Consider the following 15,871-nt stretch of genomic DNA (forward strand, 5'->3'; position numbering starts at 1 on the left):
ACATAGCGTTTTAGTATGTCTTGGGGAGTAGATTAAAGGGATATAGGTAATCATTTTTGCCTTCCCTTCTCCTTTAAAGAGGGACTGCAATTCCTATGTTGAAGCAAGTGTGCCGAACCTGTTCATTCTGTTTAGAATTAAAACCATCCAAGCTGTATAAAACTGTTTAAGGTTGCCTTCGACTGCCAGTGCTGTGCTTATGAGCCCTGAATCTCATACTTGTTACAGGTTTTTGCTCTACTTAAGCAGAGGTCATTCACAACATGAAAGATGGAGTTTTTGCACCCAGCCTTCCATGCTGAATGAATTGCTGCAGGTCTCTATGCTCTGTTGCAGAACACAGGGACGTTTGTAGGTGTCCCTGCCCTCTAACATGTTAGTCATTCAGACACACAAGCAAGGAAGTACCAGTAGGCACAGGCCATTTCAGGGTTCTACAAGGGAGTATCAGTAGCTGCAAACCACACTGGGACCCTGTACTAACTGTCTTACTGTATTTACCAACACTGTTCTCTGCACCTCATGCAACACTGTCCCTGCAGCAAGTGCAAAGTGAATGAGCACTAAGGGAACACTTGAGAAAGAGCCCACAGCTCTAAACATGTTGTGTTAAATAAATAATGTAGCAGCATAGTTCTTGCATTGGCGTATCTGTTCCTTAATATATTTCTATTGGTAGAGCACTTAGGGTTGTAATGACCTGCCAGTCAACAGGACATAGCATATTGTTATTTGAGGTATGGCCTCACAGTTCAAAGGGCCAGTGTTGGACTGGGGTGTCTGGGGTCCACTGGAGCTGCTGCCTGGAAAATATGAGGGTACATATAGTCCACATAAGTCTTTCCCCCAAATGTAATATTTGGCGTTATTGCAGCACGCATTCACACTTTTGCGAGTATATTTGCGCTAAGCGGAATGCAATATTTTTCCCACAGATATATTACATAAGCACAAAACAGTAGCAAACGCAAAAATAAGATGAGTCGCAATGAAAGATGTTCTCACTGGAAAAAAACTAATAACCATATACCTTTACCACATATAAAAAAAATGCTGACATATATCTTTACCACATATAACTTGACCAAATTTTTAAATTACATGAAGAATAGCGAGAAAATGTACACAATGCGAACGGTGGAATTGCTCCACGAATATCTTTCTGCAAAAGTTGTACATACACCTTCTTCTCACAACACTGATAGCAAAGTCACGTGAACACAATTACATTGCGATTAGATTGCGAATAACATTTTCACTGAACAGCGACTACAGACGCGACTCGTTAAAAAACGAAGCGCAATATAAGCAATTTGCGATAAGAAGTTTTATTACATTGATAGCGCAACAGCGCAATAGAGCGCAATAACAAAAGTTCGCAAAGTGGAGGGAAACCTCGGAAACAGTCGCAAATGTAGCAGAACAGTCGCAAAGCGAATTATTGCATACCCACTCTCGCGCGCAAACTACTGGCAATTCGCTTTGCGAACAGTTTATGCGATTGCGCATGATATTACATTCCCCCGAACATGCTCTATTTCTGTAGTCTGTTCTATTAGTGGGGATAGGACACACAGCACTAGACTAATAGTGGTCTCCAGTTATGGACTCCCAACAGGATCATGTTCTTTATGACTGCATAATATTTTTTATGACACCATTTATCTCTGTATATGCCTGCCTCTTAGGATGTCATCAGTAGATTATAGTAGATTTGTACTTCAGGCACAGCACAGTTAACTAAATAAAACTGATAACATATAGGAAACGTGCTCTTAACAAAACATAATATCTTTCCTGAATTCATAAATTTAAGCATGATAAGGAACATCCTGACAATTATTCATTGCACTAATTGACAAAGCAGTTCAATTTAGCCATGCAGACAAGGGATGTCTCAGCGTGATGACAACTCACAAATGAAATTAATTTGACCTCTGTCTACCAATAACCGAATAATACAGCACAAGCGAAGTGAAGGTAATGGATTGTAGGTTTTATTCCCCCTATGCCAGCTGCTTTATGGAAGGGTAAGAAAATGAAATTGACACCAGTTAATGAGCTAACTCACTCGTGTTATGTTTTGCTAAGATAAATATATCGCATTATGTGGACATCATTTAGTAGAATGCCCAAAAAACTGAAACTGCAAAAAACACAGGGATATAAATTAATTCTACTTCACGAAAGATAGAATTATTTTCTATTAATAGTCCAAATTATTGATTTCACATTTTTGTGTGCCTGAAGAACAGAGAAATTATAGTAAATGATCAAAGTCTCAATGAGAACCCATGCCTTCCAGTTTACACCATAAAGTCAACAACTCCTTAAAGGGGTTCTTGTAGAGAGTGATATTCTGACACAATTTTCAATACGCTTTCATTTTCTATTATTTATGGTTTTTCATTTATTTAGCTTTTTATTCAGCAGCTCTCCAGTTTGCAATTTCAGCAATCTGGTTGCTAGGGTCCAAATTGCCCTAGCAACCATGCATTGATTTGAAGAACCAAGATCCTGGTTTTGTGCAATTTAGGAGTGCCAGTGGAGAGATCTTTTTGCCCCATTACAGATATGCACACTGTATCTACCAATTAAGGCTATCATTCATGTCAAAAGGAACATTACGCTAAGAACGCTGGGTGATTCTTCAAGTCTTTAGAGAATATATAGTGAATAATGTACCCCTCCCTTGTAATATACCGTATATAGTGAATAAAGTACCTCCTTTTGTATAATATAAGGATATTATAAGTCACAAGGAAGCCGATTGCTTTTATACAGGTCATGGAACTCCGAGGTAACTTCTAATATCCTCATATTTTCCAACAAGGGGTACTTTATTCACTATAATACACAAGTTTTAGGAGTCATATGACAAAAACGACATCACTACTCACTGTTTATAACTGATGACATCACTAGTCACCGTTTATAAAGATATAATTTACAGGATATTCATGGCTCTCATGTATTATAAGTATATTATAAGTCACCGAGGAATTCCATGACTATATAAAAGCAAGAAATGTAAGGCCGAATGCTTTTATACAGATCATGAAATGCCAAGGTGACTTCTAATGTCCTTATAATTAGGGATGCACCGAATCCAGGATTCGGTTCAGGATTTGGCCAGGATTCGGCCTTTTTCAGCAGGATTCGGCCGAATCCTTCTGCCCGGCCGTACCGAATCTGAATCCTAATTTGCATATGCAAATTAGGGGTAGGGAGGGAAATGACGTGACCTTTTGTCACAAAACAAGGAAGTAAAAAATGTTTTCCCCTTCCCACCCCTAATTTGCATATGTAAATTAGGATTCGGTTCTTGGCTGAATCTTTTGCGTAGGATTCAGGGGTTCGGCCGCATCAAAAATAGTGCAACCCTACTTATAATACACAAAAGCCATGAATATCTTGTAAATTATAACCTTATATTGTGATGTCATCAGTTATAAATGGTGAGTTGTGATGTAATTTCACATGACTCGCTGAAACGTGTGTATTATAATAAATAAAGTACCCCCAGTTGCAAAATATTTTAGAGGATTTTAGAAGTTACCTCGTAGTTCCATGACATATATAAAAACACTCGGGCTTCGGCCTCATGTTTTTATATGGTCATGAAACTCCAAAGTAACTTATAATATCCTTATAATTTACAAGAGGGGGTACTTTATTCACTATATATTTTACAATAGGAGTAAATTATTTATTGTAATACCCATGTTCCAGTGAGTCACATGACAGCAATTACATCAATAAGCACAGTTTCTAGCTGATGACTGTAAGCACTGTTTATAAGGATATTATTTACAGGATATTCTTGGCGCTTGTGTATTATAAATAAATAAATAAAATATAATGTTATTTTGATGTTTTTGAAAATTGGGCTAGGATTTTGATATTTATTAATAAATTAAACCAAATGGGTTAAGGTTAACCCTATGTATAGTTATCAATGACAGGATTTTATGATAGCATCTAGGGCCCTAGCCTGGTGCTCACCCTAGTGTGAAAGACCCCAGCCAGTAATAATAAAAAGCAAAACCATGTGATTTATGAAGTACAGGTAAAGATTCACAAATACATCAATTATAAATATATATTTTGTGTACTGTCTGCACATTGCCCTATGTTAGTGTGCAAGCCATTATTCACAGAATTTTGTTTTTCCTTGCTGACTCCTTGTTGATGCATTATTCCTGCATCTCACCAAATGGGAACCTATCCTATATAGTTTATATATAATGCAAACAATGACAAGTTTATGTCTTTTTGATTTTCAACTGCTGCTGACCCTGTAAAATATCTGTTCCTCTTTTACTAGCACTGGTGGAAATTTGCACCAGTGCAGTAATCCATAGTAACCAAAAATATATATATTTTTTTAAAGAGCAAAGACCCAATTAAATCCTTATTGGTTGTCATGGGTTACTGCAAATTGTGCCAGACTAGTCCTGCTGGAACTCATCTGCAGCCAGCCAATCATAGACAAGCAGATAACCTGTGTACTACTAATGTTATCCTTTTTATTTAATAAATTCAAATTGTTAATAAATAAGCACTTATGAAAGGTAAGAATATAGCCAGAATGTTCTGCCACAGTCTAAATAGAATGAAAGGGAGACAACCTGGATTACTTATGAAATATTTAAAAAATTAAAAATAAGGGTACCAAGATTAGGGTTGCTACATTTTGTTGTACCTCTATCTTCCTTCCTTACTAATAACATTAGCACTATGTATCGTTTTTATTGGCAGGTAGAATACTGCACAGGTGGCAGCCTTAACTGATATTGATAGTGACAGGAAGAAAAAACAGAAAAACAGCACGAAATTTAAAAAATACCCCAAGGGAAGCAATACCTTAACACGGGAGGAAAAACACAGCCTGGCTTTAACAATTTTTGCCTTGATAATCTTTTGCAGCAAAATCTTTGACATAAGTTTATTTTTTGCATTCCAGAAACCTAAACTCAAAAGTGCTACAGATATATCTAAACATTAAGTTGGCTTATGGACAGAATGCTAATAAATGATACTCCAAATAAACCATACACATACCTGCTGGTTTTTACTATGGGAGTAGAAAGAACACACGTCAGCTGCCATCCATAAACGGCCAAAGAATTCAAGAGCGGCATGTAGTCTGTGTGCACTTCGAAACCCTAAAAGGTAAGAACAGCAAACATGTGAGCACACAGTGTATCAAGAAATTAGCAATTCAGAAATAAAACATAAATATACATGTTAGTGATTAGAGTGAAAATCCAATCCTATATGCCCCAACAAGCGACCAGCTGTCAATTGTACAGAATAGTCCATTGTCATGAGATTACATTGTTTCTTTAATCCCAAAAAGTCTTATATCATACAGCATGGGTGAGCATTATCTCAGATCCTTAATGATGAACCCAGCATGATATAGCCTTAAATAGGGATGTATACAACCAGACTGAATATGAACCAAGTAAGTACATCTCATTTTGAACATGCATTCTGTATAGTAGGAGTTTGACAAGGTTTTAATCACTTCTGTATATTTACTGCCAGTGCTCTATGTAATATATCACATAATATATCACATAGATGTTACAGTACCTTTAACAAAGAACCCAAACAAAGCAATTATAAGTCTGTAGAATCAATGGCGCCATCGCGTCAATGCCAAATGTATTGACAGGTTGTCTTTTGATCTACCCATAGCCCATGCATTTCAGGATGTTGGGAAGTCCAAGAATTATTGTCCAAGGAAACTCATTACAGTTGTTGAGTATGCGACGGGGGTTCCTTTGCCTTACCCTGGAGTTTTGAAAGTTCTAGAATGCTATGCTAATTATGAAACTTTAGAATGGCTGAACTCAATCTCCTTAATGGTATATTACATCAACTTTTTAGTAGGCAATACATATGCTAAAAATAATGCTCCCAAATTCAGAGACTATTTTTTTTTACTATATAAAGCCCACCACCATTCTACCATTTCTCCTCAAAGTCTGGCTAACAGAGTTCCATAGAGAGCAGCCTTAAGAATATTTAACATTAACATTCATAATAGATTCACACCAGAAATACTTTTTATTCTTTAAACTTAAATCAAAAATGTACATTTCTCTTGATTTAAAAACTTGACAGAATAATGGGCTGTCCATTTCAATGTGCCCTTAAAAAACTTTGGTGTCATGTGTAATTTAATAAGCACCTGAATGTCTGAGGCTTTAATACATTAATCACAGCCTTTGAAGTGCTTGATAAAAGATTTAATATCAAAATGTTCCCACTTATTACACGGATAGCACACTGTGAATGCTGCCTTGGTTTGGTGGAAAGAAAGACTAAAATGGGATAAGAAACACAAATGCTTATTTCCCACAGTGCCAGGTTGACTGATGTACAGTATCTACCAGGCCTGGTAATCTATCCGTTCGGGCATTCTCCATCTTAAATGTTTAATTTTTTTCATGATATTTCCCTGAGGTCAATGACACAATGGGCTGTTTTCTCTCTTAGGGCTATGGTGCTGGAAGTGATCGGTCACCCACAGACAAATCAGCAGAAAATACCTTTACATTTTCAAGCATGGTGATCGCAACATGTAAAACACTTTGCAAGCAGCAATCCAGAGTAACTGGATTAACTATGGTTAAAATTTCTTAACAATTCAATCATTAACTATTGTTGCTCAACCCAAATTCTGATCTTATGCATATTCCTCCAGCAACCATGGATATAGGTTCCAGGTCCCCCAAGGCTCAAAGCCTAAATTATGCCAGTGGAGCCAATGAGAACTCTGTTTACACTAAAAATCTCTTTTCTTGGATTCATATAACAAATTATTCTAGCTCTGAGCACCAATATATCTACCTATGTGAGGTCTGATTGCAGTAAGTCAAAAGCTGCAAAGTCATTTCAATATATTAGATAAAAGATGACTGACATAGCACAAGCAAGGGATGATTCCCAATGGAGAATCCTCTTATGTCTGTAATCAGGGCCATCAGGGGGGGGCACAGGGGGTACTGCTGTACAGGGCCTGGGCCTGAAGGAAGGCCCGGCTGTGCTGCATTTTTCAAAATAGCCGGGCCCCCCTTGACAGTGCCGTAGCCATGCCGCCTCTCCTGAAATCCCGAACTGCTGAAAAGCCGAAGTGCCGAACAGCCGAAGTTCTGAAGCTACGAAAAGACCTGAAGTCACAAAAACAGCTGAAGTTGAAGTCCTGAATCGGCTAAAAGACCCAAAGTCACGAAAACAGACAAAATCGAAGTCCTGAATCTGCGACAAGACCCAAAGTCATGAAAACAGACGAAATTGAAGTCCTGAATTGGCGAAAAGACCCAAAGTCACGAAAACAGACGAAATTTAAGTCCTGATGCGGCGAAAAGACCAAAAGCCACTAAACGAGGCAAAGTTGAAGACACAAGTTCAATTCTACTGAACACCAATGTGTGTTTTCTCATTTTTCTAATCCCCTGGCCACCAATGTATTATTTTAATAATCTATAGGCCCCTGCCACAAATGTTTTTTTAAAAAATATTCTCCAGGGCCCCAATTTTTCTCAACAGCTTTTTAAAAAAAACATATGGGGGGCCTATCGCAAATGTTTTTTTTTTTAACTTATAGGGGGGGCCCTGGTCACCAATTACTTTTTTTTAACTTGTAGGGGGTCCCTGACCACCAATTTGTAAAAAAAAACTTTTATGAGGGTGTGGCGTGGGCAGGATCTGGGGTGGTGGCTGGGGTGTGACTTGGGGGTGAAGCTTGGGGCTGGGGTGGGTGGGGCCCAGTATATTTTGTTGTACAGGGCCCTGTGATTTTTAATGGCAGCCCTGTCTGTTATTAGGGTTGGGGTATGTACGTTGGAGAGCTAGCTTCAGGTTTCAGAATCGAGCCATGAAAAGCAAAATTACTTTTTTGTAGATTCTGCTAGTTTTCATAGATGTCTGAAAATGAAAGCTTTAATTACAACACCCAATTAAAAATATAAAATAAATATATGTGTGTGTGTGTCTATATATATATATATATATATATATATATATATATATATATATATATATATATATATATATATATATATATATATATATATATATATATTAGTGATGTGTGGGCTGGCCTGATACCCGCGGGACCTTTTGCGGTTGGCGGGTCCTGGTCGAGCTCTTCCTCCTGCACTCCCGCCCGCCATCTTCAACTGCCAACTTCCGGCTTTATAGCCACGCGCCTGCTCGTCCCGCCCCTTTTGTGACATCATTGGCAGGGTTGGTCTATTATGGGAAGATGGAAGTCGGGCACGGGTGAAAGGGAGGGCGGGTGCGGATCGGAAAAACTCGACCCACACATCACTAATTTATATATATATATATATATATATATATATATATATATATATATAAATATATTTATACAAGTAACATAGCACCGCACTCCACAGGAACAAGATTTATTGAAAAAAAACTACGTTCCGAATGCCAATTGTGCTCTTTCTCTATATATATATATATATATATATATATATATATATATATATATATATATATATATATATAATAAAAAAAAAAACTTTATACAACCGAGTGGTCAGAATATTGCTTAGTAACTCACACATTTAAATTTCTACTCCTTCTCGGTGCAGCAAACAACTACATATTTAAAAATCCAAAGGTGTCCTTAAAGTCTAGACTTGCATCAATTCACAGAAGTATGGTCATGCTGGGATTAAGTCAAATTCCATGGTTCACTGAGCAGAAAATGTAACTTAAGAGGCAGATGCTGGTGCTGTGATGTTCGGCGTGTACTGTATGCTGTGCAGAGTCGATACATAATGTCCCTTCAATCTCATTAGCGTGGAACTGTGAGGCTCTAACACGTTTTCTTTGTGCCAAAGAAAATAAAATATATCATTTATTTCCCTAGTTTCAAAAGAATATTGGGAAAAAACACAACTCTTGTATAAGAGATCATAAATATACAGTACTAGCCCATCATTTTACATTTCAAAACTATCCTCAGATTTTTGTGGAAAATGAATCAGGAATCCAGTTTTTGTCACCCAGACCCATCACCCCAGTCTTTTCTATAAAATGACATTTTCTCTGAAAAGAGCAAATACTGTATATTTTGCATGAATAATTCATGACATTGAGTGCCCATAAAACAATTGGGGTAAGAAGCACTCACGAGGTGACAAGGTAGTGCTTTACAAATATCTCAGAGGTCAATGCAGTAAAATCACCAGGTAGCATTGTAATCACAGCAATGTACAAAGAACAAAAGGCTGTGCCTTTAAGGCAAGAGGATGAGTTTTAACATTAGCATCATGAGAGGCTGCCCAGTGTAATAGCAGAAAAATATGGAATTCCTGGTCACTGCATGGCAGATTGCCTTTAAAAGTAACAATTATGATCAGGCAATTGAAAATAGGATAGAACAATGCATAAAACATTATTATTATACTTTCCGTGAAGGGGACATAAACCTTTCCGAAAACTACCCGACAGCTCTCCAAAGTATTTGTTGGTGCATATAATCAGGGAATTTACCTGTGTGAATGACCACGCTACAATGGCATTGGCACTTCAGGTAAAACGAATGCCTAAGGGACACAGATGTTTTGCAGAGAACAGGTGACAGTGCCTGCCACAGGCCATTTAAGAGCCATAATGACAGCCAACTATAGCCATTTTGACCAAAGCTGTGCTGCAGGGGTTGCTCTCAAACTCCAAGATAAGTCAGTAATACCTAAATTAAATCTATGGGATTAATATATACCATTCCATTTAACAAATAGTAAGAAAAAAATGATCATACTAGATCTTTAGTGAGAAGTGTTTCAAAAGATTGTAGTTACCTAGAAAGCTCTGAATAACAGGAAGGTCATCTCCTGTAGACTCCATTTTAATAAAATAATTCAATAGTTAAAATATTATTTTCTTTTTCTCTGTAGTAATAAAACAGTACCTTGTACTTGATCCTAACTAAGGTAAAATGAATATTGGCGGCAAACCAATCCTACTGAGTTTATGTAATGCTTAAATGATTTTTGTAGTAGACTTAAAGGAAAACTATACCCCCAAAATGAATACTTAAGCAACAGTTAGTTTACATCATATTAAGTGACATATTAAAGAAGCTTATCAAACTGGTATATATATATATTTAAGTAAATATTGCCCTTTTACATCTCTTGCCTTGAAACACCATTTTGTGATGGTCTGTGTGCTGCCTCAGAGATCACCTGACCAGAAATACTGCAGCTCTAATTGTAACAGGAAGAAGTGTGGAAGCAAAAGACAGAACTCTGTCTGTTAATTGGCTCATGTGACCTAACAAGTATGGTTTGTTGGTTTGTTTGTGTGCACAGTGAATCGTATGATCCCAGGGGGCGGGTTAATATAAATGAGTTGATGAAGATTATTGAAGCAGACCTGCCATTAGAAGGTGCACAAGAGCCAAGCTTAGTGTTACCATTATTCACATGGCAGAGGAGTGTTTTGATACATACACAGACTTCATTAACTAGGATGGCTGTGATGAGTGTATCTGAGTTGTGTTTAGCTGCCCTTGTGCTCATTATGATGCATGCCCAGTGACAGTATAAAGCATCAGAAATGTCAGCATTAAATACAACACTGATTTAATTTTTAGAATGCTGAGACGTAGGCGCATTTCAGCCCACTCTACCCATGCATTATAACTTAATGTGCGTTCCTTGTGACCACAGTGTTCCAAACAATCACAACTTTTACTTTGTGCCTGCTATATAATTAACTGTGTGATTCCACCTATTGAGAACCAAAGTGCCCCACAGTTTGCTGATTGCTCTTTTCTGGCATTATTTTTAGCTTTGGACAAAACAGCAGTTCTAGAGAGCAAGTGAAGAAAAGGTTGAAATTACTAGAACAGCACCATATTATTAGCTCAGCTCCTGACTCTGCACGAAAAGTAGAGGTAGAAATCTAGGCTTAGCCTCAGTGACCAATCCTTTTCTCTCCTGAACTTGGCGTTGTTGGAAATAATCACCACAACGGATACAATGGCTTTTATTGTTTTGTCATATTGTAGAAAATTGTGCAGTTATCAAAATTCAATGGCCTGTTAGAGAGAGTGAACCCTGCAAATGAAGGAAAACTGAGCCCATTATATAAGAGGGAAGAGGAATATAACATGCAATTAATGAAAAATGTATATTCTCCAGCCCTGTGGCTGTTATTGAACTACACACCCTAGCATGCTCCTAGTAGCTTTCTGGTTTGTTTTCTGTTTGCTATTAAGTACTAGTTTCATGGTTTGAATAATTATTTCATGAACACTTTAGGGCACATTTAATAAGTTCGAGTGAAGGATTAGAATAATAAAAACTTTGAATTTCGAAGGTTTTTTTTGGCTACTTCAACCATCGAATTGGCTACTTCGACTTTCGACTACGACTTCGAATTGAAACGATTCGAACTAAAAATTGTTTGACTATTCGACCAGACCATTCGATAGTACTGTCTCTTTAAAAAAAACTTCGACCTCCTACTCCGCCACCTAAAACCTACCGAGCATCAATGTTAGCCTATGGGGAAGGTCCCCATCGGCTTTCTAGTCAATTTCTGATCGAAGGAATTTCGTTCGATCGATTAAAATCCTTCGAATCGTTTGATCGAACGAATAGCGCTAAATCCTTCGAATTCGATATTCGAAGTCGAAGGATTTACTTCGAGGGTCGAATATGGAGGGTTAATTAACCCTCGATATTCGACCAATAGTAAATGTGCCCCGTAATTTAGTTAAAGGTATATCTTAATGGGATCACTTGGGTATATGTGTATAATCCATAGTGAACCTGCCCCACTTGGTAGATATTGGTTGCTATATTTATATACCTGCAGTTAAGGTTAACGTTTAGGGCTCATTTACAAACTCAGCCACAAGTGTGGTAGCGCTGAAATAGACACATTTTATGAGTGTATTGATGCTAATCATTAAAATCAGTACAATAAATTGATTACTTATAATGAAGTCTATGGGAGATGGCCTTCCTGTAATTTGGAACTTTTTGGAAAATGGCTTTCTGGATAACAGATCCCATACATCACCCTTCTGTTGTTGAGCACTAATGAATATATTGAAGTTTTAAATACACATGCCAATAATAATATATGTGCTGTTATTGTATATACAAAGAAACCGGCAGTTTCCCTAAAACAGATTTGATTATGACATCTTTCTTCTGTAGCCATTTCTACGAGGTACTTGCTCCACAAAATATAATTTCTTGTTGTCACTTCACTATGTCTTATTTGCAGCAATGCCAATAACAATGCAAAATCTCCCCCCCCCTTAACATTTTGTTTATGTTCTATATGTCTATTTAGTCTTCAGATGTATTATTGCTAGAGATGGAATAGTTTATAATTTATTTCCTGAGATTATCAAGATTGTCAAATTAGGCCAAGCAGCTATTGCTGGCTGTCGTCTTTTAGATTTCTGTGTCAACACATTAATACACAGAGAGACAGAAAAAGATGAAAAGAGAATTTCACTTTAGAAGATCTAGTAAAGAAGAGTTGAAAAAGTGACAGATGGTTTAAAATCAAAGAAATATTAGAGAAACATATGCAAAAGTAGAGCACAAGAAGCAAAATACTATCAGAGGGAATTACATATTTTTCCCACTGACCTTATTATAAATAAAAACCGTAAATATGTTTAAAGTTACAGTACGCCATCTGCAATACATCATGTACTCTCAACTAAGGGATCCTTTAGCCACTTAACATTTGTACATTTTGATTGTGCTAAATGTGCTATTTTTAATAGGCTGATGGAAGTAAATTTAGCCACATCTTATCTAGTATTGTTATTGGTCAGAGAGTTCCTTCCAGTATTTACCTGTACAAATCAAATTTACCAATCATGGACAAAATACACATGACTAGGTGCAGGTATTCAAAAATAACCAAAATATGATTCTGTTTATTAAATTCAGATGTATTCTCAGCCAGGACAGATGTATATAATAAATTGGAGATTTCTTTTATCTAAAAAACACCTGTTTGTACTAGCAGGCATGCCTGGGATTTAGGTGGTACTGCAAGAGATGTTGTGCAATTTCCTGAAGTCTGCAAACCACTAGAATAAACCATAACACTCAAAAATCCAGTTCTTGTCTGGAATAAATGTGCCAGCTTTATCCACACTTAATACTGTGACATTTGTAGTAGTGACTTCATGAAAATCTTTAGCAGAACTACGGCAGATCTTAGCAAAATGTCCTACTTTTGTGCAGTTGCGGCACCGTAAAGCTTTTGCAGGACATGTAACATGATTTGCAGTGTGTTGTGTTGAACCACAGCGAAAGCAGTGTTTTTTATTTGTATTTGCTGCATGGTTTTGCAGTGAATCCTTAGCCCTGTATTTTGCCTGTGACTGTGCATTATTAGACCATAGTGTTGAATTTACAGTCTGTACATTCCCAGCAGTTCCCTGACTGAGAGTTTTAGCCTCTGCCACTGCTGTTTCAATTTGGCTAGCAACTGTAATAGCCTTTGCAAGGGTTAAATCCTGCTTTAAGAGCAGTCTCTCTCTAATGCAAGGTGAGTTTGTTTTTTCTACTATTTGGTCTCTTAGCATTTCATCTGTTAGATTCCCAAACTCACAGGTAACAACCAGCTCTCTCAAAGCTGCTACAAATTGTTCTGTGGATTCGCCATTAAGTTGTCCACGTTGGCGGAATTTATATCTTTCAGCAACCACATTTACTCTTGGCGCAAAAAGAGTTCTTTATAGCAGTAAGAGCAGTTTCATAAATCTCATCAGCTAATGGTAATGTATAGAATATATGCTGTCCCTCTGCTCCCAGGCAGTGAATAAGTAAAGCACGCTTTCTAGCAGCAGAAATCTCCCCTTGGTCAGCAGCAATAATGTCATATTCAAACATACGGATCCAAGAAGTAAAAGGTATGGTAGGCCTACCAGGGTTTGGAAGAAAAGGAGATAGAAAACCCATCCTCATCGCCATTTGTTATGTTTTGGGTAGCGAGGATGAGTAGAGTATAACAGTGCTTTAATAGCAGAGTCATGCAGGCATTACACAAAAGTAAGCTTTTCAGTTTCACTTTTAAGCTGACAGGAAGTATGCACAGTATAAGTATGAGCACAGTGACATCTACAGGCCATCTGTATAAACACCACCAATATATATATATATATATATATATTTTTTTTTTTTTTGTGGTGTTTATACAGATGACCTGTAGATGTCATTGTGCTCATACTTATACTGTGCAAATAATTTGGGTATATATATATATATATATATATATATATATATATATAAATAATATGGCACCCATATATATATATGACACCCAAATTATTTCACAGGCTGTAGAACTGCATCCCAAATGCCAGTCACAACCTAAGGGGGATATGCCAGGAATTGCTACCTGGATCTTCTATATGTAGGTGCTAGGCCAGATAATTGTGCCACAGATAGCAAAGGGAGCCAAGAAACGACTATCTGTTCAAGGGCAGGTACTGTCTTTGGGATACCCCTATGCACTCAGCAAATTGTGGTACCATCTGTTTCATAACCTACTCAGTATTTCAGCTTTTTGTATATTATCAACTAAAAGCTACAGGGTGAAATTGAAAAAGGGACAGAGCCATGTGCCTCAGTGTGTACATATAAACACAGGCCTCAGAGTCTGCAAGGTGCTGATACCTTGGCTAACAGAAGCAGGTTGGCAGCATCTCGAAAAAATGTAATTTTTTTTACTAGAAAATTTTTTAGAGGTAAAAAAACTTTTTTATTATACCCAGATGCTGCAAAAAGCCCAAATCCATAAATCCGCCATCTCAGACCAGTCAAGGTCCTGTATAAGTTAATGGGAGAGGCACCTATCCCAAATTGAAGTTGTTGTGGTCTGCACTGGGGTTAGCTCGAAAATCAGACTTTTTCAGTGTTTTCAACCAAAAACTCTAAAAAAAAACGAGTGATTCCGGGGTTTTTGCTCAATTTTATAGCGTTTTTTCACGATGGGATTAATTTGAATTTTTTTTAAATAAATAAACTAAAATTGGGCATTGGAGTTTAGTTGAGCTTTTTTTATTAATATTATGAGATAAATTTGGATTTTAGTAAATAACCCCCTTAATGTCTGGAGCTTAGAAAAGCAAGTGCTTGAAATTTACCATTGCCCTTGTCAAGCAGTCAACTACATCCTCAGTCATCTCTTTGATTCGGTGAGGAATGCCTCTACCCTTGTTTACCCTCTCCATAATTATTTAAGCCATATTGAACACTGTACATTTTGACTGCCCCAATCTGCTTATCACTGTGATCTATGGAAACTTGCTGCCTAAAGCTGGCCATACATGAAGAGATCTGAACGGTTGGCGGTATCGCCAAACAAGCGGATCTTTCACCGATATGCCCAACAACGGCACGGCTATTTCCGGGTAATCCAAACGATCGGATTACAACAAGGAGCAATGGGCTCCAACGGGGAAAAATTAAACCTTTCCGATCAATATCGTTGCCAGATATAGATCGGAAGACCCATTGGAAGCCGCCATAGACGGCCAGATAAATTGCCGAATTGGTCTTAAGGACCGATATTGGCAGTTTTGAGTGGGCTGGTGGGGGCCAAACAGGCCCCCACCAGCCCACTCAATTGTGACTGTCTATAGCATTTTACGGCAGCCCCCTCTGACATTTGCCAGAACCCACAGATTGCCAGTCCAGGCTTGAGTATGCGCTTACCCTTTGACTGTAGCACTGACGGAGGGAGCAGGGAGAACAAATCACAAGTGGAAAGCACAACATCCAGCACTACTACACATATGCTGCCTGTCCTCATTAAATGTAAAAAAAAAAAA

General features: G+C 37.6%; 1 protein-coding gene across 1 annotated transcript in view; it reads right to left on the reverse strand.

Annotated features, from left to right (window-relative positions):
* rftn1.L (raftlin, lipid raft linker 1 L homeolog) overlaps positions 1 to 15,871 on the reverse strand; it is a 198,205-nt gene that overhangs the window by 16,448 nt on the left and 165,886 nt on the right. Inside the window, exon 8 of the mRNA XM_018267434.2 lies at positions 5,065 to 5,168. Coding sequence (XP_018122923.1) covers positions 5,065 to 5,168 — 104 coding nt within the window. The remainder of the gene's footprint in view (positions 1 to 5,064; positions 5,169 to 15,871) is intronic.

This window comes from Xenopus laevis, chromosome 6L, assembly GCF_017654675.1.
Source record: "Xenopus laevis strain J_2021 chromosome 6L, Xenopus_laevis_v10.1, whole genome shotgun sequence".
NCBI classification, from domain to species: Eukaryota; Metazoa; Chordata; class Amphibia; order Anura; family Pipidae; genus Xenopus; species Xenopus laevis.